We start from the raw sequence: 25,716 nt of genomic DNA on the forward strand, positions 1-25,716 counted from the left end.
CAGTTTCTTGCCCCAGTTTCCCACTGTCCTTTGCTTCTTATGCTTCGGAAGCAGCCACTTTCAAATCTCTTGTTGTTGATTCTACTATTTACCCCCACATTTCTAACTGATATGCTTGAATTGCTGTTTCTTAATTTTTCTATTTTAGACATTATCTCATGTTTTCTATGGATGATGACCATAGGGTACTTATACCATTCTCTTCTTCAGTTTCACTCTTCCCCTTCTTTTTTCCAGTATGATTTTATCATAATATTCAGTTAATATTTACATTACTGTGACAATGTAAAGCATTCATGGCAGAGCTACAAAATGTACCATGATTACATTTACTTTCTTCCTTCGTTTCTTGTTTGCATTTTAAAATTTCCCTCTGAAACACACATTTCTTTACCTACATCTCCTATCTTTAAATCGATAAGGGCATATGAAACCATAATGCCTTGCCTTCACCACACCTAACAAAATTAACAATTCTTTAATATCATCTAATACCCAGCCCATAATCAGATTTCCCTGATGTTCTCAAAGATATCCTTTTACAGTTGATTAGTTTAAATAAGGACCTAAATAAGGTCCATAAATTACATTTGGTTGTTATATCCTTTTACTTTCTTTTATTCTGGAGTACTTCCCAGAATAAAATAATAAATGTCACAAATAATGTCACAAATAATTAATAACTAATGTCAGAAATAATTACTTCCTTACCCTCCTTTTATTTGTGACATTAATTATTTGGAGAAATTGGCTATCACATGCCCTACATTCTAGATTTGGCTGATGGCTTCCTCACCATGTCCTTTTAACTTGTTCTTCTAGATCTTATATTTCCTATAAACTGGTGGTTGCTGCTAAGGTTTGATTAGATTAGGGTTTAGAGGGTTTTGTTTTGTTTTGTTTTTTCTTTTTAGGCAAAAAAAAAAAAAACTCTATAGGTGGTGCTAGTACTTCCTATTTTATCATGTCACAAGGTAATAATGTCTGACTATATCACCTTTAATGGTGATTAAGTTGATCACTGATTCGGGATAGTGACAGCCTGATCTTCCCACGACCAAGATTTTTGTCAACTTTTTACCTACTGGTTTTAGCACCCATTGATGATCATTGCCTGGATCCACTGTTTAATGAGACACATATTCTGTCCTTTCATTTTGCAGTTCTGTCCTGAGCTAGTGAGTGCTGGTTGTGCAGTTTAACTCCAGAAGGCCATCTTATTTTCCTCATTTCCAAGTCTGTGTTAGAGTCACGGGGTTTCTCTGTGACCCTCATGTACTACTTAATAAATGACTAAATTTATATGAAAGTAACATTTTTATAGTTGTATTGATTAAAAGTTTTATTTGAACCTCTAGTTGAGCTTTGCTGTTGGCTTTGAAAACATAATGGAAAAGTGGAAAGCATTCTTGTCAGTCATGTTGAAAAGTAACTGGCAGAAAAAGTGGGCTTAAAAAAAAAAAGTAGTGGAACAAATAAGGGGACTCTGCTTTGGTTTGTAATGCCTCCTTTCTCTAGGCTAGGCAAATTTTGAAGTCCAGTGGGGTCTCTCCTGCCTGCCAGGGAATTGGCAAGAAGCTATCAGGATACGCATGGATGACACACAGTCACACAGTCATTTGAGGATTTTTTTGGTTGCTGTTTTGTTTTAGTTTTTACCCCCTTAGAGAAGTCTTTCATAAAAAATTTTTCCTAAACCCTGTTGCCTGTGAATTAGGGCTTTTCCTTTCCTCTATAATGGGGCCTGATATTCTTTGATATGTTGTAGCAGAATTAGGTTCTAAATACAGTTTGAAACTTAGCTCTCCACACACACATACACACACACACACAAACACACACACACCCTTGAACTCTCAGCTGACATGTTATTTCTATTTTTTTCTCCTTACTGCAAGAACCTGTCCTGTAGGAATCAAGTTCAGTGGTAGGAAGAGATTATGTAGACATCTTGCCTCTACTTCCTGGAAAGTTGGGTCATGCAGACATGAGATGCAGGTAAACAGGAGAAGGAAGTCCTCTCCAGTATCTCCCAGTGGGAGCCTGTTTTCATGCTTTTCAAAGAGCTCCTTTTTTGAGACAGATAAATCCCTGGTATAAATACCTGTGCTGTTATTATAGAAAGAGACAGATTGGTCACCTTGTTAATGACTTCCAGTATTCTGGAGCTCCTCCTCTGAAATACTCTGTAGATCCAAATTATTATAATATAGGGGCCTCTTCTGCCATTTAGAATGACCTTCCACATAACTCTCAATGTCCAAATTGGGCCCTTCTTTCAAGGCCCAGATCAAATGACTCCTTCCCTGAGTCTCCCAGTGAGAAGTCATACCTTCCCATCTCCTAGCTTCCCATTCATCCCTCTTTTCACGGGTTACTTGCTACCTTTCATTTTAGCTCATTTGCATACTCATTTTACTTCTTTTTTTTAACAGAAAAATATCAGTCTTTTCTTTGTTTTAACCACGATTTGTATTTAATAAGTATTTTAATAACATTTTAAATTTGAATAATTTAATTACTTGAGTAATTTTGTTTTCTCAGATATTCAGCTTTGATTTCAACTATGCTTCCAATATCTACAGGGGAGTCTGTCGGTCACATGTCGAGCCAGGTTTTCTATTTCAGAAGAGGAAGGAAAAGAATGTGTAGGGGAATTAGTATGGAACTGGAGTCAGAAGAACTAGATTCAAAACCCGTCTCCACCACTTCAGAGCCACTAGCAATTGGTATGTCAGCAGGGGCCATCCCTGACAAATACAAGCTCTGTAACAGACGTCATCTGTAAGACTTAGTTCATCAGAAAGAAGGAAGGGAAGAAAGGACCATGTGAATTTATGAGCAGTGGTGGATGGTACAGGGATGAGGTCTTGGGCCCTCAAAGCCTTCCGAGGTTTTACTGGCTACTGGGAAAAGGATGTCTGGGAGCAGGTCCCACTTTTAGCTGCACTTGGAAAGATGAGTGTACAAAGCTTATGGAGTACTCAGGACAAAGAGAACATGGTGAGTGTTAGGGAAGGAAACCTTAAGTATAAACTTTTCTCTTTAACCTCCTTGGCAATCTCGCCCTGAACCTACGTAGTCCCGGGTATGGGTTTCTCTCACTTCTTACTTCCATAGTCCTTTCTTGGGAGCTCTTTGGCTGAATTAATGAAGGAGATCACTACTCATAAACCATAACCATCACTTACAAGGAGCCTCACACTGGTAATGGACAACAACCCTCAGAGACAGCATAGGTCCTAATGCTATCATTAATAGTCAAACCTATATAGAGAAATAAGAGAAGCCAAGATCCAGTTCCATGGGACATCACAATTCACAAGCAGCTCATCCTTATTTCAGAAAGCCGTTAAGACCTAGCTTTCTCATGGAGGTTATTCTTTTACTGTCAGTCTGCCTCTTTCTGGAAGGTGCCCTCCCCTTCAGCATCAAGGAGTGTAAAGACCATGAGATACAGAGTCAGACTTCGGTTTAGGCCCATTTGTATGCTGTAAACTTTAGGCAAGTCACTTTTTCTCTCTGATATGGAAAGAGATGTAAAGTATACCTTACTGATGTTGATAAAGATGTTCAGATGAAATTTTATGTTCATATAAATGTGTGTATTATATATATGGCCCCTTCATTATTTTAAAGCAATATAAATAATTCTTATCTATTACCATAGTATTTCAAAGGCTACATCTTGCCACAGGTGAGAATCAGAGGTATGTTGTGTGGTTTTTTTTGTTTGTTTTTGAGACAGAGTCTCGCTCTGTCATCCAGGCTGAAGTGTAGTGGCATGATCTCAGCTCACTGCAACCTCTGCCTCCCGGATTCAAGCAATTCTTTCATGTGCCTCAGCCTACCAAAGAGCTGGGACTGTAGGTGTGTGCCACCATGCCTGGCTAATTTTTGTATTTTTGGTAGAGACAGGGTTTTGCCATGTTGGCCATGCTGGTCTTGAACTCCTGGCCTCAAGTGATCTGCCCGTCTCGGCCACCCAAAATGTTGGGATGACAGGCGTGAGCCACCACAACCAGCCAGAGGCATGCTGTGTTCTGTTGGCTCTTTTGCCTACCAGTGCCGGAAATTTCCTATACTTCTTGGCATCTTACTTTTCTCTCCTGTGAAATAGGCAATACTAGTTGCCCTAGAGAAGAAACTTATCTAGAGAAAAATATGTACAAGGTAGACACAGCTGGTGAGTTACCCTTATGCTATTTCTAGTACTACCAATTTCATTTCTTCCAGAATGATTTAGAATGCCACATAGTAGTTTTCCTGGTGCCATGCTTGAAATGGTGAATCTATTTGAAAGAAGTGATTTTGTAGTCACATTGATGTTGCTGCTTGCTGCAAGCCAGGCAAGTCACTTAATATCTTTATCCTTAAAAGAGGACTAATGTCACCTACCTCATGGGGTTATGATGAGGATGAAAGGAGGTCTGTAACTAAGGCACTGAACATGGTGTTTGATACTCACTGGGTACCCAGTAAATGTTAGTTTTCTTTGTCTAGACTATATAATGCCTTTCAGTTTTTCACCCTGATCAAATTGCATTTGTTAAAAATTCCAAGTAAGACATGGCACTGGGTACTTTAAATAAAGGGGTGCTAAGGGAAGGTCAGCCTGCGGTAGAGGGCTGAAAAAGCCAGTTACATTTGTTTGTTTTGTTTTGTAATAAACAACAGTGGCTTCTCATCTCCTTTCCCTGGTCCTGAGCCTGCTGAGTCACTGTTCCAGCCCTTGGGCCACATGATCTCAGGCTGTGTCTATGGAATACAGCAAAACCCACAAGAAACCAGCACTAATAAATGGCAGGTCATTTTGAGGGATTTTTGTTTGCGTTCCTGTGCTTGCTCTCCTGGTGAGATAGGAAACCTTTAATAAGACTTTTCCTAAATGATGTTGCATGTGAAATGCAGATTTTTTTTCTCTGTTCTCCTAACAAATGACCATTTCATAAGGTTTCTTTTTCATTTTTTCTTCTTTCCTGCTTCTCAGTACATTCCACAAAGAGCTTATTCCTCTGCTGGTTACTGATTGATGGTTCTACTCTGTATGCCCTTTAATTTTGCAATAAACCAACAAGGAGTTGAGACCACAAACTTAAAGAGAATTGACTTATTTGACTGGATTCACAGGAGCCAACAGGCAGATTTAGTCATTTCAGTGTGGTCCTGGGGAGGGCAGGAGGAGTCCGTGAGAAGGAACACCGTGTTGTCAGTAACCAGACATAAAAAAGCTTGCTTATCCTCTCATTCCAAAGCATGTCGGCATCTGTTCTCAGCAGTGATCCCTTTCCAGGCCTTGATGGAAGCAGGATAGCTTCTACGAGATTTGCTCAGAACTCCAGGATTCTGAATTCAGTGGGACTTTAGGTATGTAGGATTGGTAGTCAGTGTTTCCAGGTTCTGTGTCCCTTTTTACAAAGGGATCATGGTATACCTTGAAGGACTGCAGGAACAGCCATAAATCCTCCTCAGTTACCAGTCGTTAAACAGCCTGGCCTCTTGTCTAGATGACTTCAAAGACCGAAGACAAACCCCTGGCCCTACCACCTCTATCCTAGCTGTGTCTTTAACATAAGGCCAGGGCCTCTATCAGGTTATAGAGGCACTAATACACCTCATGAGCTGGTTCCCAAATATATTAAGAATTAATTTTTTTTTCTTATTTAGCACTACCATTGTACAGAGTAATCCATCTGAAAAATAAATACAAATATCATTTCAAATAGGAAAAACAAGAAAATATTTCTTAAACTAAAGACCTTTAGTTTTAGAGGTATGCGTTTGAAAACACAGTACTATCATCATTTATATTTAAGACTGGTTCCAGACCCATGCTGCTTTCTGTGCGTTGCAGTGAAACTGAGAAGACAAATGCCCAAATGGAATTGTTCCCACCTGTGAACTCCTATTCCAGATCCCATTGTTGTTTGTGGCTCTTCCTCATTTAACCAGCTAACTGCCTGCTCTTATTCTGTTCTTATGTGACAACCAATCTTCTGAAACTCTCGTCATCACATTTCAGCAGAAGTGAAAATATTAGCAGAGTGGTTGGTGGCCAAGACAGAAATAGAACCCAGGAGTCTGCGTCCTTTCCCTTGCCGTACCTACTGGAGCATGGTTCCTCCCACCTAAAGACTCAGTGTGTCCAACTCTAACAAACAGAATTCTAACAGTTGACTGGTTTCTTCTTGCTACTGAAAATTTGTTTTATACTTAAACATTTTGTACAGTTTTTTCTTTATGAATGATTTTGCATTAAACAAATGGGACTTGGTTAATCTGATATCAGTGAATGCCTTATTCTGAGGAAATTAATCCACAAATATCCATGGGAACATGAATTTTCATACTGAGAACCTTTTTATGTGATAGAAGCAGTATAGATTAGAGAGCCAGGCAGACCTGGTCTGAGTCTGGCTTTCCCATGTGCCAACTATTTGATCTCAGAAAATGCCTCAACTTCTCTGACCTCAGTTTCCTCATCTTTACAACGAGGATGATAATGTTTACCTCACTGTGTTGTGAGGATGAAATAAGCCAACATATCTCAAGCAATTGGTAGGGGTCTGACACATAGGAAATGCTTAGTGAACATGAGTTTCCTCCCTTCCTCCTTCACTCCTTTAGAACAGGGTCAGAGATGTAGAAACACGTAAAATCTCATGAAATGTGCACCATAGAAAGAGAAGGATAACACAAATGACATAAAAAGTCTTGTACTAAGTTACTTGGTATTGATTCTAAAGTCAGAGTATTATCTAGGGCAAGGTGGCTCACACCTGTAAATCCAGCACTTTGGGAGGCCAAGGCAGGAGGATCACTTGACCTTTGGAGTTTGAGACCAGCCTGGGCAACATGTGGAAACTCTGTCTCTACAAAAAATAAAACATTAGCCGGATGTGGTGGTGCATGCCTGTGTTCCCAGCTCCTCTTGCATCTAAGGTGGGAGGAGCGCTTGAGCTCAGGAGTTCAAGGCTGCAGTGAGCCGTGATTTCACTACTGCACTTTAGTCTGGATGGCAGAGCTAGAGCCTGTCTCAAAAATAAATAAATAAATAAATAAGAAAAATAAAGTGTGAGTATTAAGAAGTGAGAGAAAAGTTAGGGCTAGAATAGTTAGCAAAGGTTTCATGGAAGAGGTGGGATTTGAACTGGCCCCTCAAAGATGGAAACTTACAGAGTAAAGGAAGCTATTTCAAATGGGCATTTGGGGTGGGTAAAGCATGAGAAATAGAGAAATTAGAATGAGAATGTTGTAACCCTTGGTTTTCTTATGGGAAGAATTGAACTCAATAGAATTATAAGTAAAAGGATAATATTAATATTTGTTAGGCACCTATTAGGTGTTAGGCACTGCCTTAAGTGCTTTTTATTTATTTATTTATTTATTTATTTATTTATTTGAGATGGAGTCTCACTCTGTCACCCAGGCTGGAGCGCGGTGGTGCCGAGATTTCACGCCATTCTCCTGCCTCAGCCTCCCGAGTAGCTGGGACGACAGGTGCCCGCCACTATGCCTGGCTAATTTTTTTGTATTTTTAGTAGAGACAGAGTTTCACCGTGTTAGCCAGGATGGTCTTGACCTCGTGATCTGCCCGTCTCGGCCTCCTAAAGTGCTGGGAGGCTTGAGCCACCGCGCCCGGCCTGTCTTAAATGCTTTATATGCTAACTCATTTATCCTTAAATAGATAGGATTGCTATGCCAATTATACAGTTGAAGAAAGTGAGGCACAGAGAGATAAAATAATCTACCTGAGTAGGTGTGAAGTAAATAATCTACAACTAGTAGGCAGTGGAGCTGAGATGGAAGCCCAGGGGATCTGACTCCAGAGCCCACCCTCCTAACCCAGGACAGCTGCTTCAGTCACTTCCCACCTCCCCTCACTCGGCATTGAGGATCAGCTAAGACCATTCTGTGAACATACCCTGAAAAGTATAAAGTACCATATATGTGTGAAATGACATGGTTATTCTTATTAATGATGTCACATGAGAGGCAACAAATAGCTACCTGAAACAAAGGGAGAAAAACTATAGTCCAGCACCCACATGCAGTTGTACTGGACAGGTTTAGCCAATGCGCAGCATATATGCCTCACCATCCTCTCTAGCGACTCTGAGTCCTGAAAGCCTCACATTTCCCATTTGGACAGTGTTCCAGGAGGCCATTTCCAAACCAGTATCAGAGACTAAAAACCTGTTTGGCATCTGGAAGTAGGGCTTGTGCCTCAAGTGTGATCTGCCTTTGGCCAGGACATCCTTTTTTTTTTTTTTTTTTTTTTTTGAGATGGAGTTTTGCTCTTGTTGCCTAGGCTGGAATACAATGGCGTGACCTTAGCTCACTGTAACCTCCACCTCCTGGGTTCAAGTGATTCTCCTGCCTCAGCCTCCTGAGTAGCTGCGATTACAGGCGCCCACCACCACACCTAATTTTTTGTATTTTTAGTAGAGACAGGGTTTCACCATATTGACTAGGCTGGTCTTGAACTCCTGACCTCCGGTGATCCACCCGCCTCGGCCTCCCAAAGAGCTGAGATTACAGGTGTGAGCCTCCGTGCCCAGCCTCAGGACATCCTTTTTAACGGGCTTGTACCACATGATTGGGAGTTTGAATGTTAGTAACCATGATGGAAGATCACTCCAAGGGCATCACCATGGGAGGAAGCCTGCCCCTACTTACCATGTAAATATCTAGCCATTTCATTGTATTTGTTCTGGGCCTGTTTTTCTTATGTGTCTCTCCTGTGTTGACTCTGTTTAATTGTAGGTTATTATTGTGTGTCTATATTCATGTCATTTCTTTAAGTACGGACACAGACAGCATTGCTTCAGCTGCCCCCACCCCTCCTTTTAAAAATAACACCTTACACAATATCCCTTCCTTGAGGACATCAAATAAATAACTTTTGTTCAAGAGCATATCTGATGAGGTGGCTGACTTGGAAATTTGTTCCTAAGCAGACCTCGTGACCTCTGTTTGAACACATAGTGAGTGGCCTTTGCTCCCATTTTATGCTACAGATTCACTCTGGAGATAGAATTGGTTGCACCTCTCCAGGCACTGAGTTTGGAGAACCTTTGGTGGTTAGGATGTCATTTGTGCTGGCAGCACAGAAATATAAGCAGTAAGCCCAGAGTTGCTCACCCTCCACTGGAGGTTTCTCAGAGGCTGGGCGGCACCCAAGGCTCCTCTGCTTCAACTCTGCTCTACTGTAAGCCACTGGAAGTGTAACTGAGGCTGAAGGGTATCAATGTTGGTATTTATCAGGTTGGACATCCCCAAATGCCATATTTTCATACCTCCAAGGAGCAAGTGACTCAACAGAACTGTTTTCTTGGTCTCAAATGAGTCTAAGAAGGGGAAATCACTTAATACCAGCCGTCTGTGAGGGACTGATCACAAAGCTGTGTCTTTCTAATCCTCCTTGCAAATCAAAGGGAGGGGAATCCCCAGAGCCCGGGAGTACACATGAATAGAAAGCACCACAAGTAATAAAAACACCGAAAAAGGTCAGCAGAAACTCGGGGGGCTGCTGGAAATTCACCTCCTCTGCCTTTCTATGGGACTCAGTGGGCAGTGATCAGGTAGCAGACAAGGATACCCAGCTAGACGCCAAAACAACTTGGCCACAGGATATGTACAGTGCAGCAGAAGGCTGGTAGGATAGTTTCTTCCATATCCATGTGAACCTCAGAGTCATCTGACCACTGGCCTTGTTCTCTTCCAGGTTCTAGCTGGCCAGAGACTTTTTCGGCCTCATGCTAACTGCAAAATCGCACACAGTTGGCGAATACACCATTGGAAGCCACTGTGGCTGCATTGTCACAGTTCACCAATTGTGCGTGTTATTTCCTGCAGTGGGCCCAAGATCACTCACAGGATGCTGCCGGGGTTGGGCTGAAGGTGGAAACAGCATACTAGCTTGCTGTTTGTGGCCTCTTTACAACTGCCGGCCCCATCTGAGATCCGGAACCAACACGTGCTAACCTCAGCCCACTGGGGCCAGTGGAGCAGCCGGCAGTGGAACCAGAGCTCTCCACACCTATGTCTAAGGCACGGTAGCTGCCGGCCCACAGTTTCCACTGCATGCCCTTGCATATACACCCCAGGAGAAGTAGGCCAAAGAGAAAGCTGCCTTAGGGAGCCACATGGTTATCTTGTGTGTTTACTTTTGCCAAATGACAGACACAATTCTACTTCAATGCATTTTTTCTGAACTCAGTGGTCAGAAGTAGAACGGAAGCACTACTTGCGCCAGCCCCCTCTGTGATTGAGTGAGTGTGTGCTTGTGCAAAGCTGAGGAGATTTTTTTCACCTCCTCCTTCTGTATTCCCTCAGACTGAGCCACTCTCTTCTTTAGGGGCTCCCCTACTAGGCAGAGTGTTTCTCTAGCGTTGCCTATGGATTTCACAGTGAAATCTACAGAAGAGAGTTTTCCTCAAGGCTGGTAATAAGAGGTGTGAATTTATTAAGATTGAAAGTATTCTCACCATAAGCACAAATTATTTCAAGTTGCTCCTTCATCCCTTTTTCCATCCCCTTTTCCTCGGCCACTGCCAATTGGTTCTGTGTAAGATGGGTTTCTTAAGGTTGAAAATAAGCAATGCAAAGGTGGAATTTTGAGTACAGCACTTATCCTAATGTGAGTGAAATATATGAAACATTTATTCTAAGCAGGCTGCTACATTAACAGTTGTAATACATTCATTCTCTGCATATCTTTTGTGGACTCAACACTTTTAGGTACAGAGAGGTTAGGAGAATTTCCCAGAATTGCACAGCAGGTTAGTGACAGAGCCAGAAATAAAAGGCTGCCTGACTCTGACTCCCACACCCATGTTTTCTTCAAGCCAAATTGAAGTTTGGCCTCTTCTCTACAAATATTTCACAAGAAAAGTTCCCCACAGCCTTTCAGATTTTCCCAGAAAACAACTGTTGTGCAGTCCTTCAAGATGGAAGTGACAGGCCGGAATATTGAAATCTTCTCCGTTTTTACTCTAGAACTGACAGTTGATATTTTCTGAGTTGAAGCTAAGATAAAAGTTTGTTTTTGTTTTGGTTTTTTTTTTAATCATGGAATGATTTTTGATTTTCCAGAGCATGGCAAAGCTAAGCCAGCAAATAGTAAAACCAGATTTGTTTTTGTGACGCTCCAACTCTGTAACAAATATTGGGTATCTCTTTACAAAGCTGGAAGTGGACAGGAAGGGTTTGGGATGGGGAGAGGCATGCGTCTGGGAGCGTGGCCTTTCTAGACCTACCCTGTTCTCACTCTCTTCCTTCTGCCTCTTGCCCTCATTGCTTTCCTTATTCTCTTTCTCCCTTTTGTCTCCTTCTCACCTCCAGCTCCTACCACAGCAGACAGGTTGGGGCAGACACCGTCATGGTTGAGGAGCAGGAGGACAGCATGGGGAAAACCACTCCAGGCCTTTCTCTCAAACCTTGGTGATGAAAGGACTCAATGGACCTGAACAGTTTCTCACAGGAAAGTTCCGGTCTCTGTCTCCTTAAAAGCAAGACATTCAGTAACCCTTAACAGAGCCAGGATTAAAACTTGAATTTCTGACTTATCCCAAGCCTCTGTTTGGATAGAAAGGCTAGGTCACTGTCATGTATGGCAATTAGAATCACTTCAGATACAAAAGTAACATTCTTAAAGCAGTGCCTTAAGCAGAGAGACCATTTTTAGTACAAAAAGGAAAAAAAGATTAACTATGCCTTCAGAGCTGATGAAAGGCAGAGCCTTGTCACTTTGGAAGCATTGGATTTAGTGCCAGGCGGGTTGGTGAGCAGACTCAGCACCCACATTCTCTTCTTGCATCTCTCTCTCTCTGGCCACCCAGATTATCCAGGGGCTGCTGTTTACTTGAGAGCTAAAAGTGTCAGTACGGACTATCACTGGACCTCACCATCCTGGCCCAGTTAAAGTGCCTTTGAAACTTCCTGATGTGTGTTAGATTGTGGCAGGTTTCTGCCAAGGAGTGGGCGGGAGGAGGAAGCAGGTGTTTTTATGGGCTAGAAATGCCCCTGAGATGCCTGAGGTTGTTCGTGACTCCTCTAGCTCAGCCTACCCCTTCAACTCTGTTGCACAGAGACATGAGTTCCATGAAAAGTTTGAGTTTCAAAACTTCCCATGGGCGTCGGAAATGATAACCACATGTTATCAAGGGCCACTGAAAACCACCAAAAATTTGTCAGAATTCATATAAGATTGCCTCACATACTTGACTTTCATAGAAGCGGAAGCCATTGACCTACTTGATTTATGGTATTTATTAGCAGAGTCTGAAAAGACTTTTATCACAAGATTGATCTTGTTACAGTATAGCATCTTGACCATCTTTCAGTTAATTTCTGGATATTAGATTTCTTTGCTTACTACTTTTATAGGTGGAATCCTCTAGACCATGACATTAAGGCCCGGAGAAGTCACCTGTCAGTAGGTCTGAGCAGAGAGTTTCTCTCTCTTCTCCTGTGTCCCATGTTGCCTTAGGAAGGAGAGCAGGCAGGAAAGCCTGCATGCCCTCGTCTCATCTGTACTATTGGTCTTAGACAGGTGACTCCAGTTCACTTGGTGGAAAATGGGGATTATAAAATTTGCCTCTCAGCTGTGCCCACAGAAAGCTCAGTGATGGCATTTGTCAGATTCTTGGGTCCTTAAAAAAATCTGACTTTTAAATATTAAGTAATTGTTTTGCTGATCATGAATATCTCTTATGCTGACCAAACAGGACCAGATATCACATTCTAACCTATTCTGTCCCTGGCTGACCACAAACTCCCTCTTCTTTGTCCCCCACCAAAAGTCAGGTAAAATGAGCTGTTTCCATCAAAGGCTGTGCCTTCAGGCCTGGCCATTTCCCACTCAGGTCTCCAGAGCTATCCAATTTTCTCTCCACCTATGCATTCTAGTACTCATGGAAGGTTCCAGTATACAAAATGGTTACTCATGGAGCCCCCTCCCCTTCCACCCCACCAAAGATATTTCTAAACTTCAATGTAGAGTAGGTTAGAATTGACGTATACATTGGCCCTTAAAGGCCAGGAACATTAAGCTTGAGCAGAGGGTAGGTGTGTAGCCTGGGTATAGTCTAGTCATAGCCCAGCTGAAGAAAGATGAGTCAGCTGAAGGAAGAGGGTCTGCATTGGGCACATAGACTGGCAGAAAGTTGGGCTCAGTTGGCCTAGTCCCCTGACTGATGACCAGCTCATTCTGCTTATTCTCTCTTAACCCAAGGTATTTGCTGCCTTAAGCTACTTTTTAAATACTTAGTGGAAATAAGTCATGTATTTTTGTTAGTGTGTGTGTTGGTTGGGTTTTCCTGGCCAGGAGCCTCTGCCTTCTGACCAAAATGACATGGATTTCCCAGCCTTCTGCCTTACCAGCTCATCCCATCTTTAACTGGTTCCTCTCTATCTCTTTTCTCTAGCTTATACACCCTGCTGGCTATGAAAGGAGGACCTACTGGGTGGTTTATGAATCTATACTCTGTATTTCTTTTTTAAAGATCTTAATTTTTCTCTTAATCTGAGTATAGATATTTGACTGGAGTACACAGAGGGTTGAGTAAGATGCATTTAACACAAAGGAAAACTGGGCACCTGGGGGCATGGCTTTTGAAGGGAGAAATCTCTCCCCATTTTTCCTTGTGGGAAAGCATTAAAAATGGGACTCAAGGTCTATGTGACACTATATGAGGGGCCATTTCCTATACAGGTGCACCTCTGTAAGCAACCTACAGTCAAGAGGGCAATGCAAAGAAGCTTGGGAGTAAGCGTTCTCTCATATAAAGCTGAGCTGAGACAGAAGTTACTTTTTATAGGGTTTCTTGTTCCTTCTAGTAGGTGGATGATATTCTTCTTCCTCAAGAGAAGCTGATTAAGTTGGATTCTGTCTATTCCTGGCTTCAGACCTAATCATGACCATTAAAAATATCTATCTTTTCCTTTGCCCAAGAACCCCACTCTGGTCTTGCATTGTAATTGGTGGTACTGGGGGTGTGTTGTGTGTTTTCAATAAGCCATATTTTAGGGAAATAGCAAAAATAGCACATTTACTTTCAATTAAATTTTTATTGCTTTTGAACATACTGACAGCAAATATTTGTTATTTGTCAGCAGTGAGCTATATGCTATATAAAAGGGAATCAGGCATGGATTTTATAGCTAAACAAGCAAGGTATAAATCAGCAAAGGTTAACTAATGAGAGTGATGGGGTAACATTTTCCGTAGGCCGGGTACTGTGCTAAGGACTTCCTATGCATTATCTAGCTGAATCCTCAGAACCATGTGAGCTAAGTATTATCATACCCAGAGAGATTATGAATCTTGCCCCATGTCACACAGCGAGTAAATGGTAGAGCCCAGGATCTAGGTTCAGGTCTGATTCCGAAGCCCTTGTCCTAAACACTGTGCAAATTGCTCTTACACAAATTTAGTACTGAGCATCAGAAGACTCAGTCTTTTCCATGGAGCAAAGCAGCAGGAAAACCCCATGAAGTGTCAGTTAGAAACCAGATTGTGTTAAGAGTCTGTTTATAACTTATAATAGTATTTCATATGTTATTTTAAAAGTATAGTTTCAAGTCTCCTGATTGCCTCAGAGGAAAATACACCTATAGTCTTCTGCCCAAGTTGTGAGGATTGTAATCAATGCTTTGGGAAATGTTTTCATTCTGTCCTTTTTGCTGAAAATAGATTTAGAAAACCACAACAATTCAGTAAGATGGCATGATTAGCAAAGCCCTGAGTTTGGTTGCTATGTATCCCTTTGGTGATTTGGCTTTAAGATTCGTAATTAAAAGGGAGAGGATTATTAGCAAAATCAGTTAGGAGCTTGTTCTTTCGCCATTGGGGAGTACATATTTTCTTCCCCATCTGCTCTTTCACCAGAAGTGGAAATGATGCTGGGTATCTCTTGAGGTACATCTGTAGTTCAGTTTTAGGTTCTGTAAGATAGCATTTCATTAGTTCTGTACAATAAAACCATCATCTCAGTACAAGTTTCCATTACAGAACCAGTGAAGTGAGAATAAAGTTGAGGAAAAGTGGTCTAAATATTTTAGTCAGTGCCTTATCACTGAATTTGTAAGTTTCTAGAGACATATAGTACCTTTATATCTTGATTTCCCCCATGCATATGGTGACATGCTTTGTATGGTAGGTGTTAAGTAAGAATTTTTTTCTCATTACTATTAACCATATCATTGGAGTCCCAATCATTTTCACCAAGCCATCATTTAAAAGAATCACAAAATCGCACCTGTAATCCCAGTACTTTGGGAGGCTGAGGCGGGTGGATCACAAAGTCGGGAGATAGAGACCATCCTGGCTAACACGGTGAAACCTATCTCTACTAAAAATACAAAAAGTTAGCCAAGCATGGTGGCGGGTGCCTGTAGTCCCAGCTACTCGGGAGGCTGAGGCAGGAGAATGACATGAACCCAGGAGGCGGAGCTTGCAGTGAGCCAAGATTGCGCTACTGCACTCCAGCCTGGGTGACAGAGTAAGATTCCGTCTCAGAAAAAAGAAAGAAAGAAAGAAAGAAAGAAAGAAACACAAATATATTAGAGCTGACATATTTAGATCTCTCAGAAGTTCCACTCTTTTTTTTTTTTTTTTTTTACTAAGATAGACAAATGCAGTATTCAGTTCATTGGTAGATAAAGCACATAGTATTTTCAGAGTAATGTCAGTATCTTATTGGCCTTGATTTAAATAATGACTATATTTTTCTTACTAAGATTTTTACACAAATTCTTTGCAATTAAATAAAACTTAGGAAGGACTAAAATAGGTAGAAATGATCAGGTACCAAAGTATATCCTGATATAGAAAATTGTGATTTAGTGTTCTATTGTTAGAACCAACTGTCTGGAGCCTATATGGCATATACTGATTTATTAACCTGTATATCCTCATTCTGAAGGAAATAGTAACAATAACAACAATTGCTTCTATTTACTGAATATTTACTATGTGTCAGATATTTTAAGTATCTTGCATTGATTATCTCATTTAATTCTCATAAAAATTCTATGAAATAGGTATTATTTTACCTGGGAACAAATGAAGCTCAAAGGTACACAAGGTCAAAATCAGAATTTGAACCTAGTTTTACTAAACTCCAAAGCTCATACCCTATATTATAAAAGAGAAATGACCAGGCATGGTGGCTCATGCCTATAATCCCAGCTACCTGGGAAGCTGAGGGAGGAGAATCGCTTGAACCTAGGAGGCAGAGTTTGCAGTGAACTGAGATCATGCCATTGCACTCCAGACTGGGCCACAGAGTGAGACCCTGTCTCGAAAAAAAAAAGACAGCGATGAACACAAATCCTTATTTATACTCGTATAGCTGAACAGTTGTTTCAAGGAGGCTACTTGACCATTTCCAGCCATTTTAATTGAAGACATATCTTAGGTGATTCTCACTGGTCAATGGAAAGTAGCAATACAAAAGAATATGAGAGATAAGATTAGCAAATCCTGAGTGGAATCCTGCAATATCTGATTATTGCTGCAGAGTGACTAGAGACTCACAAGCCCAGTGGGCACACAGAACTTAAAAGGTTGTCTTTGCTATTCGAGTACTTCATTTCTTTACCTGACCTTGCTGTCCCGCTCCCTCTCAGCCCTCAATTAAGCTGCCATTGATACAGGATTTATAATGTGTCACTGGTCCATTCAGGATACAGTGACAGAGGTGTGGCTGAAAAGCTGGATAATAAAGAATGGGGGCAACTTCCCTTTCTGTTCAAATCGGGGTGGCAACAAAACCATAACTGACCCTTGGTTCAGACCAGCACAGTCCAGCTAGACAAATATTCCAAGCACTGGATTGTGCACTAAATGCCAATGCCCCTTGCAGAAGGGACATTGCCTCTGAGTGACCAAGATGCTCATAGTTTCTTCCCACCATGAGAACATCTAAACCTTGGAAAACGATTGTAGTATTCATTATGTTATTATTTTCCAGAAAAGAATCTGTATTTATTCTTCCTCTAGGCTTCTAAACAATAAGGTAGACTTTACAAATGAGGATTTTTTAGGAATAGTTCCTTGACCATACCAAATTTGAAAATTTGTGCGACATTCGATTACATGAGTTAGGTAGTTTTAAAGTCCTTTCCAGGGATCTTAAATGTTATGAACTTTACTTTGTATAGGTAGGTTTATGCTAATTTGTTTCTTAAATACATAGTGAGACTTCTTTCGTTAGAATTTAACTATTTAAAAGAGGAGTGTTATTTCTTTAGAGTGAAACTCATTCATTCCTATATCACAAATTTGCAAATAAAACTCTGACTTTTAACGATAACAAGCAAAGAAGCCACAGGCATCCAAATTTTATTTTATTTTATTTATTTGTTTGTTTGAGACGGAGTTTCGCTCTTGTTGCCCAGGCTGGAGTACAATGGCGCGATCTCAGCTCACTGCAACCTTAGCCTCCTGGGTTCAAGCAATTCTCCTGTCATAGCCTCCTGAGTAGCTAGGACTACAGGCGCCAGCCACGACACCCAGCTAATTTTTGTATTTTTAGTAGAGAAAGGGTTTTACCATGTTGGCCAGGCTGGTCTTGAACTTCTGACCTCAGGAGATCCGCCCACCTCAGCCTCCCAAAGTGCTGGGTTTACAGGCATGAGCCATGTGCTTGGCCCCAAAATTTAAATTATTAATGTTATTCAACACCAGTAATATCTTAGGTTGTGGTTGCAATTTTATTTTATTTTATTTTTAATTTATTTTAATTAATTAATTTATTTATAGACAGAATGTCACTCTTGTTGCCCAGGTTGGAGTGCAATGGTGCAATCTTGGCTCACCACAACCTCTGCCTCTCGGGTTCAAGCGATTCTCCTGCCTCAGCCTCCTGAGTAGAGTAACTGGGATTACAGGCATGTGCCAGCATGCCCGACTAATTTTGTATTTTTAGTAGAGACTGGGTTTCTCCATTTGGTCAGGCTGGTCTCGAACTCCTGACTTCAGGTGATCCTCCTGCCTCAGCCTCCCAAACTGCTGGAATTACAGGCATGAGCCACTGCAGCTGGCGGATATAATTTTGAAAATTAAAGTCTGTTCAAATGTGTACATGTGCATTTAATTGTGGTTAGCTGCCTATTATTTAACTAATATGATAACACCCCTCAATCCCAACTTACTCAGCATTTAGAATGAATTGATAGAGGTTTTACTCTGAAAAAAGTCAGTCTATTTCCTCAGTTTTCTGGGTTTTGAATAACTGCTAGGCCTTGCCAGATATTCTGGCCTAAAGATAAAGCTGGTGAAAGTCAGGGCTGGGGTTTTCCTACCTGTGTATTTATCAGTCTTCTCCTAAACCATAGTCCACCTTTTGATAGCTCTAATAATTAATTTGGTCTTCCCTGTCTTTCTTCTCCCTTGCCCCTCCCTTCTCCCTGTCTGTTCACAGGTTATCTTGACGAATCAGATTACAACCCATCTGAGTGGAGCCCTGGCTTCTCAGGCAGACCTGGTGTCTCCAACTGATGATTTGTCCCTGTCTGAAGGTAAGGAATCTGTCCTGGAGAGGCTGAAACTTGACACTGACATACAGCCCCACTGCCTTTCCACCTCCTGTTGAGAGCTGGGAGATATGGCTAATAGGCCTTGGCCAGTGAACCCAGCCAGAGCCTGTTGATTTAGGTTTGACCACCTTTCCTGGCATCTGATCTCTTATACTGGGGAGTCTCTTGCCCTGCATCTATAAGTGAGCTCCATTTGGGGGCCAGTCACTCCTCTGTGGGCTATTTCAGGTCCTTAGTATGAGGGCTGATGAATTGTTAAATGACTTTGTTTTTGAGACTGATACTCAAAGATTGGCTTTCCCAGTGGTCCCCTAGCAATTTAGCCTTTTGTTTGTGCTGAGTTCCTTTGGACTAAAAAGCATACATCAGTTTCATGTGCCAGAGATATGACATTCTTGATCAGCTTTACAGAAGATTAAGAAAAAAACCTCCATGCTGGTAAATCTGCAAAATTTTCTCCACCCTCCCCTGCTAGCAAAGGTCAGGCTGGCTATGGTTTCGATGGCAATAAGCTTTACATAGCTGGGGAAATAACACCAGTAAACCAGAGGGTGGTTTCTAGTTTTATTGAAAGTGCTTACTTGACAATTCTGAGTTGTTCTCCTTGTAGTCTAATATCTTTCATGCAGAATGCTATGGGCCTGGGTAGACGTGCAGAGCTCTTCCAGGCCTCTCTGCCCTTTCCACTTTCTGAGAATTGTTCATGATGGACTATAGGAGACTTTTAGACCTAGCAAGGCTGCTGACTGACTGCCCAGATGGTCTTCTGCAGAGCAGCTTTGCGTTATGGTCTTAGAAATTGCAAGAACCACACCTCTGCTTCTTAGTGGTGGCTTAAGGAGTGAAAACTAGTGGCTTATTTATGAAAACGGTACAATGCTTTGTGTACCTTCCTTCTGAGTTCAGGGATACATCATCAGAACCCCCATTAGCGAGGCTGAAGACCTGCATCATGGAGTATTCCTCCCCCTGAAACTTTTGTCATCAAGTCTGCTTAGTACTTCTTTCCGCATATATCGTTCCTTTGTCCCCTCTTTTTTGTAATGTGTGTTGTGGTCAGTTGATTTACTAAACTCCCAGTTGGATTATTGTAGTAACATCCAGATTGGCCTTCCCAGCTCTAGCCTCTACAGTTTACATTCTGCCACTACCAAACTGAACTTCCCCGTCTGGCCTCGTTCTACTCTGTTGCTCTCCTACTCAGAAATCTTAGAGAAGTTTTTTTTGTCTGTTTGTTTCTTTTTTGTTGTTTTTTTGTATGTTTTTTTCTGAGAATGACCTAAAATCAGTAAGCTGATTTTAACATATTTAGGGATTTGGGGTTTGTTAGCTTGAAATCAGCCATGGCGAAAGTATTTATACCATGGAAATCAGCAAATGCTAAAAATCAGGTGGCTTGTTTTTTTATTTCCTCCCTTTGGGTAGACGGGTTTTCAAAACACCCCTGGATAAAGTTAATGATTTTAACCCTTCATAATCTGTCATTTCCTTTCTATTCAAATTTAGTTTCTGCCAGTATCTTAGGTGAAGCTCCTATGCTAAGCGTGCCGCCCTTGGCCTGCCCCTCCCCAGGCCCAGCTCCAGGCCTGTGCAGAGACAGCTCACTTGAGAACAGCGCTTCTCTTTTTCACTTCTGCTGCTTCTCATCCCACATCCACTCCTTCGAGGCTTATTTAAAGACTGCCTCTTTCACAGAAGCTGCTTGCCTATGGTCTCACTCTCTGTTTTTCCTCTGTGGCCACTCTATCTGCTCAACTATATAAGGAAAATGTCTAGAAAATTAATTTTACTTTTCATGTTTTTCTGCCTAAATTGGCAGATTTTAAAGACACGACCATGTCATATTCTTTTTGTATCCATGTTGTCATCCGGTGACTAGCAAAGTTCTAGACACATACTAGCCAGTAAATAAATGCTGAATGAATATAACAGTAATAACTTCGGAAGAACAGTGACCATAAGAATCATATAAAGCACCTATGAACATTGTTAAAAAATTGTTATAATTATCACACACACATATACACAGATACACACACACACACACACACACACACACACACTTATTCAGCTCTGCGGAGACCAGAATCGAGTAAACTGCTTCCTTATTTGAAAACCAGTAAGTACTTTTCTTTGTGCTGCCTTCCTGGTTTATCTCAAGCAAAAAAGAAGAACAAAAAACATAGAAAAGAAATTGCTTTGGGGCTGCAGTATAACTGCCACAAGACACCCCTGACGTCATGTTCATATCAAAGGAAGAGTTACCAGCTTATCCTCCCAGAAATCCAAGAAAGAATGGAAATAATTGGTTTTTCTAGATTTGTTTTGTATAGCTGAGCAGATAAAGAGGCTATATAAACATATTCCTAAAGTCTATAATGAAGGTTTTTTATTAGTGGATTAAAATGGACAATATCTTAGAACATTTATAGCCATTCAAATATATTACAACGGTTGTTAAGTTCCTATGATTTACGCACACACATGTGCACATGCATGTATAAATTGCTCTGTTTGTTTCAAGCATTCGTTGTATCAGCTATGCCATTGTGTTATTAACTGTGGTGTTGGGCAGGCCCTTTTGATCACTTTGGGTCTCAGTTTCTTCTGTTACATGACAGGTTGGATGAATAGAAGATTGCCGAAGTTTTTTCCAGCTCTAGCATATAAGATCATGAGGTAGGTCTGAAGGTCAGGAGCATTCACCCACTGATGGGATTTAATTCTGACTTGCAGAGTAGGAAGAATGGCTGCGTTGCTCATGTTGCCCTAGATTCAACACAGTCGAGAGGATCTTTAGTAAATCTTAGCACTGATACTTCGGCATACCTGCAGGAGCCTTTCCTCCCTGTATGTTTTCTCTTTCTCACTCTGGGTACACTTCTGGTCTTGTCTGTGTGTCTCTTGCTCTCTCCGCCTCTCTCCACACAAAGTTATACAAAATCAGAAGTGTGTGCTAATCAGTGAAAATGAGAAACACACCGGGATGGGGTGACTTTGTAACTCTGGTCAATTTGCATAAGTTCCGAAAGTTCCATTCTCCCAATAGTTTGTGAATGGGATAGTTTGTGAAAGGCAGGCTGCAAATTGACAAGCACACTGCACATATGAGGAGATATTTTAAGTAAATAGAGAAAATTCAGTTTGCCCTCTCATTCCTTCTCAAGGCACAAAGCTCAGGGGCAGGAGCAATGCCGGGAAAGTCCTTGGCCCTTGAGGTGTACTTCTCCCTTCTTTGGCTCTCCCACCTGGGAGCTGGATAACTCAACAGTGGAATGAAACCTCAATGAAGAGAATTATACCATGATGTCAAGCAGTGAACATGAGTCTACTTAATCCAAGCCAACAACTCAGCCACAAATTTAATAAGAGTTGGTGGGGGTGGGGATACCCAGCAACACAAAAACAAAGAACTCTCAACTTTACAAACACTGGGAGGGCAACAGCTGGTCAGCCGAGATTAAAGGAGCGTGAGAGAGCACCTCCCATCTTCTGACTTCTCCTCCCCCATAGACGTCCCTGCAGCCAGCCAGGGCTCGCTTTTTACAACCCTGTGCAGATGACCTTGTTCCAGCTAAGATAGGAGCTCTTTTGATCTCAGCAGGGGGATGCTCTGGGCCTGCAGCTGGCAGATATTAATAGTCCAGGATCTGTTGGGGTGGAAGAGATCTCTCGGTTGGGCCAGGTCACTTGTATTCCCTCCTCTGCATCAGAGCAGAAGGGACTTCATTTCCCTGAATCAGCCCCTGCTGGGTGCTGCTCCTCTTAGGTCCACTCAGATCATTTGATCGCTGGCTGCTCTTGGCTGCTTGTTCTCACCCCACAACTGTTTTCAAGGGAGCACTGTTTAAACAGTGCACTGTGCACTGCAGCTGAATTCTGTTACAGGACAGGATAGACCTTGTCCCCCCGCCAAATCCCAGTGTTTCTCATGCTCACTGGTTTGAACACACTTCTGATTTTGTATACCTTTGTGTGGAGACAGGCAGAGAGAGCAAGAGGCAAGACCTGAAGTGTACACAGAGCAAGAAAGAGACAGCAATACAGGAAGGGGAGACTGTTGCAGGTATGCCAGAGTACCAATGCTAAGGTTTCTGAAGGTTCTTTTTACTGTGTTTAGGGCAACATCAACAACACAGTCATTCTTCCCACTCTGTAAATCAGAATTAAACCCTATCATTGGGTGAATGTTTCTAATCTTCAGACCCTCCTTATGATCTTAATTGTTAGAGCTGGAAAAGACTGTAGCAATCATCTAGTCATCCAATCTGTCATTCAACAGAAGAGATAGGGACAGAAATAAGGATTTTTTGGTTGTATATTCTACATTGTTCTAGACTAGGTACTTTGAGTCACAGTATTTTCTTCTTCAGATTTCATTTTGTTGACAGAAGTTCAGTCATATAGGTTATTATAGAGTTCCGTGCTTAGTTATTGTGACTGTTCTGTGGCCAAGGGCACGTTTCTTAGCCCTTGCCAATTCTTCCTTATGGTCATTGGAGATACTGAGGATTGTTGGACCTCAATCATAGGTAACATCTCTTTCCCCCAGAGTGATTAATAGAGAAGGGATCTAACAGTCCAAATGGCCTAGGATGCCATATCCTGTTCCAAAGTCACCTGGGATTTGAGCAGGATCGGCTGAGTGCCCACCTACTGTGACACAGTTGGTAGGTGAGATTTGACTGATGGTAACAGTGAGCCCGGTGCAAGATGGAAGCTGTAGACCATTGGCTTGCTTTCTTCTGATGATTTAGCAGAGTAGCAGTTACTTCATTATGGTGACATGGCCCACTTCAGGAGTTCCACATGGCTTTATGGAAAAGAAGACAATATTAGGCTGCCATCTTGGTATTCCCAGCGTCTGGCATGTTGTATCCTGTTTTCTGCATTACTTGTTTTCGATAGATCATAGCACATGAAAACTAAAAAATGTAAAATGTGTGGCTAGGTCAAGGAAAGAACACAAGAGAAACAGCAGTACTTCCTAGAGCCAAAAGTGGTTTCTAGTTTTATTGTTGGAAGGCTTTCTATTCTGGTTGAAGTAGGGGGAATTGATGGCTGATTTCATGTGCAAGAGAAAGTATTTGGGGATTCATATTCCCTACCAAGCCATCCCTGCAAAAAGCTGGAGTCCATTTGAAAGATTATATGCAAGTTTGTGGCTTGTGTTCTCTTTTAAAATGAGTTCAACAAGCAAGAGCAGCTCAGAATGGTTGGGTCAAATCAGAGACTCATGGTTGTGAAAGAAGCAAACTTCAAAGCGTGGTATGAATTTTCAAGTCTTATTTCCACTCTTGCTTTCCAGCTGGATCTGCTCTGGATTTACTGCAGGATGTTTGAAAATGTGGCTCCCTGCTAATCTCAGACAGTTGCTATGATCAATGGTTTCTTTCATTTCCGATAAAAAACACTGGTGTTTCTACTTAAATTGTGTGTATTTTCAGCTTTATTATTAGAGTTGTGATTTATTGTCCTGCATTACCCAAATTTGTAATCCATTAACCACAGACTTTGGGGCGGGTTGGTCAAGTTAGCAGAAATCTCTACATATTTTAGCTCCAAGGCCCTTCTCAGCCCAATCTCAAACTAGATGTTCATTGGTTTGTGTAGGGCCATGTACCAACGGGTATGAGTGGAGAAGTTTTAAAAATCCATTCCTTGGGGGTATGGTGCAAGTTGGCTAAATTAGTACTTTGAAAGCCTATGGTCTGACTACAAAGTTAATATTAACAACTATGATCAACATTATTAACATTAGTGTTTCCCTAGTATTTTTAATTGTCTTAAAATGATGAATTTCTTAATCTACCTCAAGCAACTGAAGCATGAAGGAGAGAAGAGAATTGCTGAAAAGCCACACAGTGAGAGGTGGTGTGCTGGGAACAGAAGTCAGAGTCCCTCCCGTGAAGTTTTAAATTTGGTTACTGCTGCCTCTTAGGAGTGAGTTTTGGATAAAAATGTTTAAGTGTCCTAGTGACCTTTCAGTTTTTGTTTCCAAAGCCACAGACTATATCAACACACACAATTTTACATGGTTCTATTCACAAGGGCACACGCCAGCCAGTGCTCTACTTTCCTGGTATTCAGGAGTCCATAGCACTTGACTGGGCATATGTCTTCCAGCAGCTGTTCAGATGCCATGAAAGGCCTGATTTATAGAAAAAGATTAAAAGCACCAAAACATGTGTGGTATTCGGCTAAAGAAAGCTTAAATATTATGTGAGGTAGGGGAGGCTAGAGTTGAGAGGAGATGGGCACAGCCTACAAATGTCAGAAAAGCTGTAAATCCCAAAAGGGAGAGGAATGTGTTGAGGGTTTTCAGCCTGGAGGCCAGGGGGCAATATAACCTCAGCTGGGAGATCAAAAGGAGAAAGGGAACATTAAAGTCAACCACCAGGAAGTGCTTCTTGGTCAGGAGCTCTCTTTTGCTGGTGCTAGTTTGTCAAAAGGAGGCACATTTGAAGCACAAGATGCGTTACAGTTAAGTTAGATGAGAGCCAGAGAGGTTTCTTTGGGGAGCAGTCCTTTAGGTAGTTTGTGTGAGAGTTGGGCTAGCTTTGAAAGTAGTTTCCCCTCACCCTCAAATCTTTTTACCATCTAGGATTTACTGTCTAATTTCTCAAATCTGTACTGTTTCTGTTAAGGTCTCAATGTCAAGAAGGCTGGAGGGACAAAACACCAAGGCATCTTTGTCAGTTGCCTCAACTAGAGAGGTGACAACAGGGCCAAAAGCTGAGAGAATGAGATGTCAAGAGGTGGTGTGATCCCAGAGGCCTTCAAGTTAGAAGGACTCTCTGAGAAGAGATCCTTGTTTTCCATAACTGCAGAGAATGCTATACCAAGGGCGAGAGGCCTCTGGGTCAGAGATCATAAAGAAGAAAAGAATGGCTGGATTTTAGGGGTGGTGCCCAATGATTAGTTTGTGTTGTAATGTGACATGAAGTATCTTCAGAATGCATTTGCAGTGTTTACTGAGATGTGGAGAAGGATTGTAACACGGTCTAGCAAGGCAGTCTAGCCCAAGGAAGGTCCAGTTGAGGTCGAGCCTAGTTTCTGATATCTATCCCTTCCAAAGCTGCATGTTTAATTAAAGAAGATGGATGATCTTCCCCAGATAGAGGAGGGCTGTTCTTCAGTCAAAGATACGGAGTGGTTGTGTTTCTCCAC

The 25,716-nt window shown here is 41.6% G+C and overlaps 1 protein-coding gene across 8 annotated transcripts in view; it reads left to right on the top strand.

Annotated features, from left to right (window-relative positions):
* The window catches only part of RAD51B (RAD51 paralog B), a 775,981-nt gene that overhangs the window by 439,729 nt on the left and 310,536 nt on the right, over positions 1–25,716 (top strand). For all 8 annotated transcript variants that reach the window (XR_012090986.1, XR_012090988.1, XR_012090987.1 and 5 more), the window contains exon 8: positions 18,432–18,528. Coding sequence is in view for 5 of the 8 variants with exons in the window: in XM_073011105.1 (XP_072867206.1) it covers positions 18,432–18,528 (97 nt within the window). In the remaining 3 variants the exon portion in view is untranslated. The remainder of the gene's footprint in view (positions 1–18,431; positions 18,529–25,716) is intronic.

Source organism: Chlorocebus sabaeus, chromosome 24, assembly GCF_047675955.1.
Source record: "Chlorocebus sabaeus isolate Y175 chromosome 24, mChlSab1.0.hap1, whole genome shotgun sequence".
NCBI lineage: Eukaryota > Metazoa > Chordata > Mammalia > Primates > Cercopithecidae > Chlorocebus > Chlorocebus sabaeus.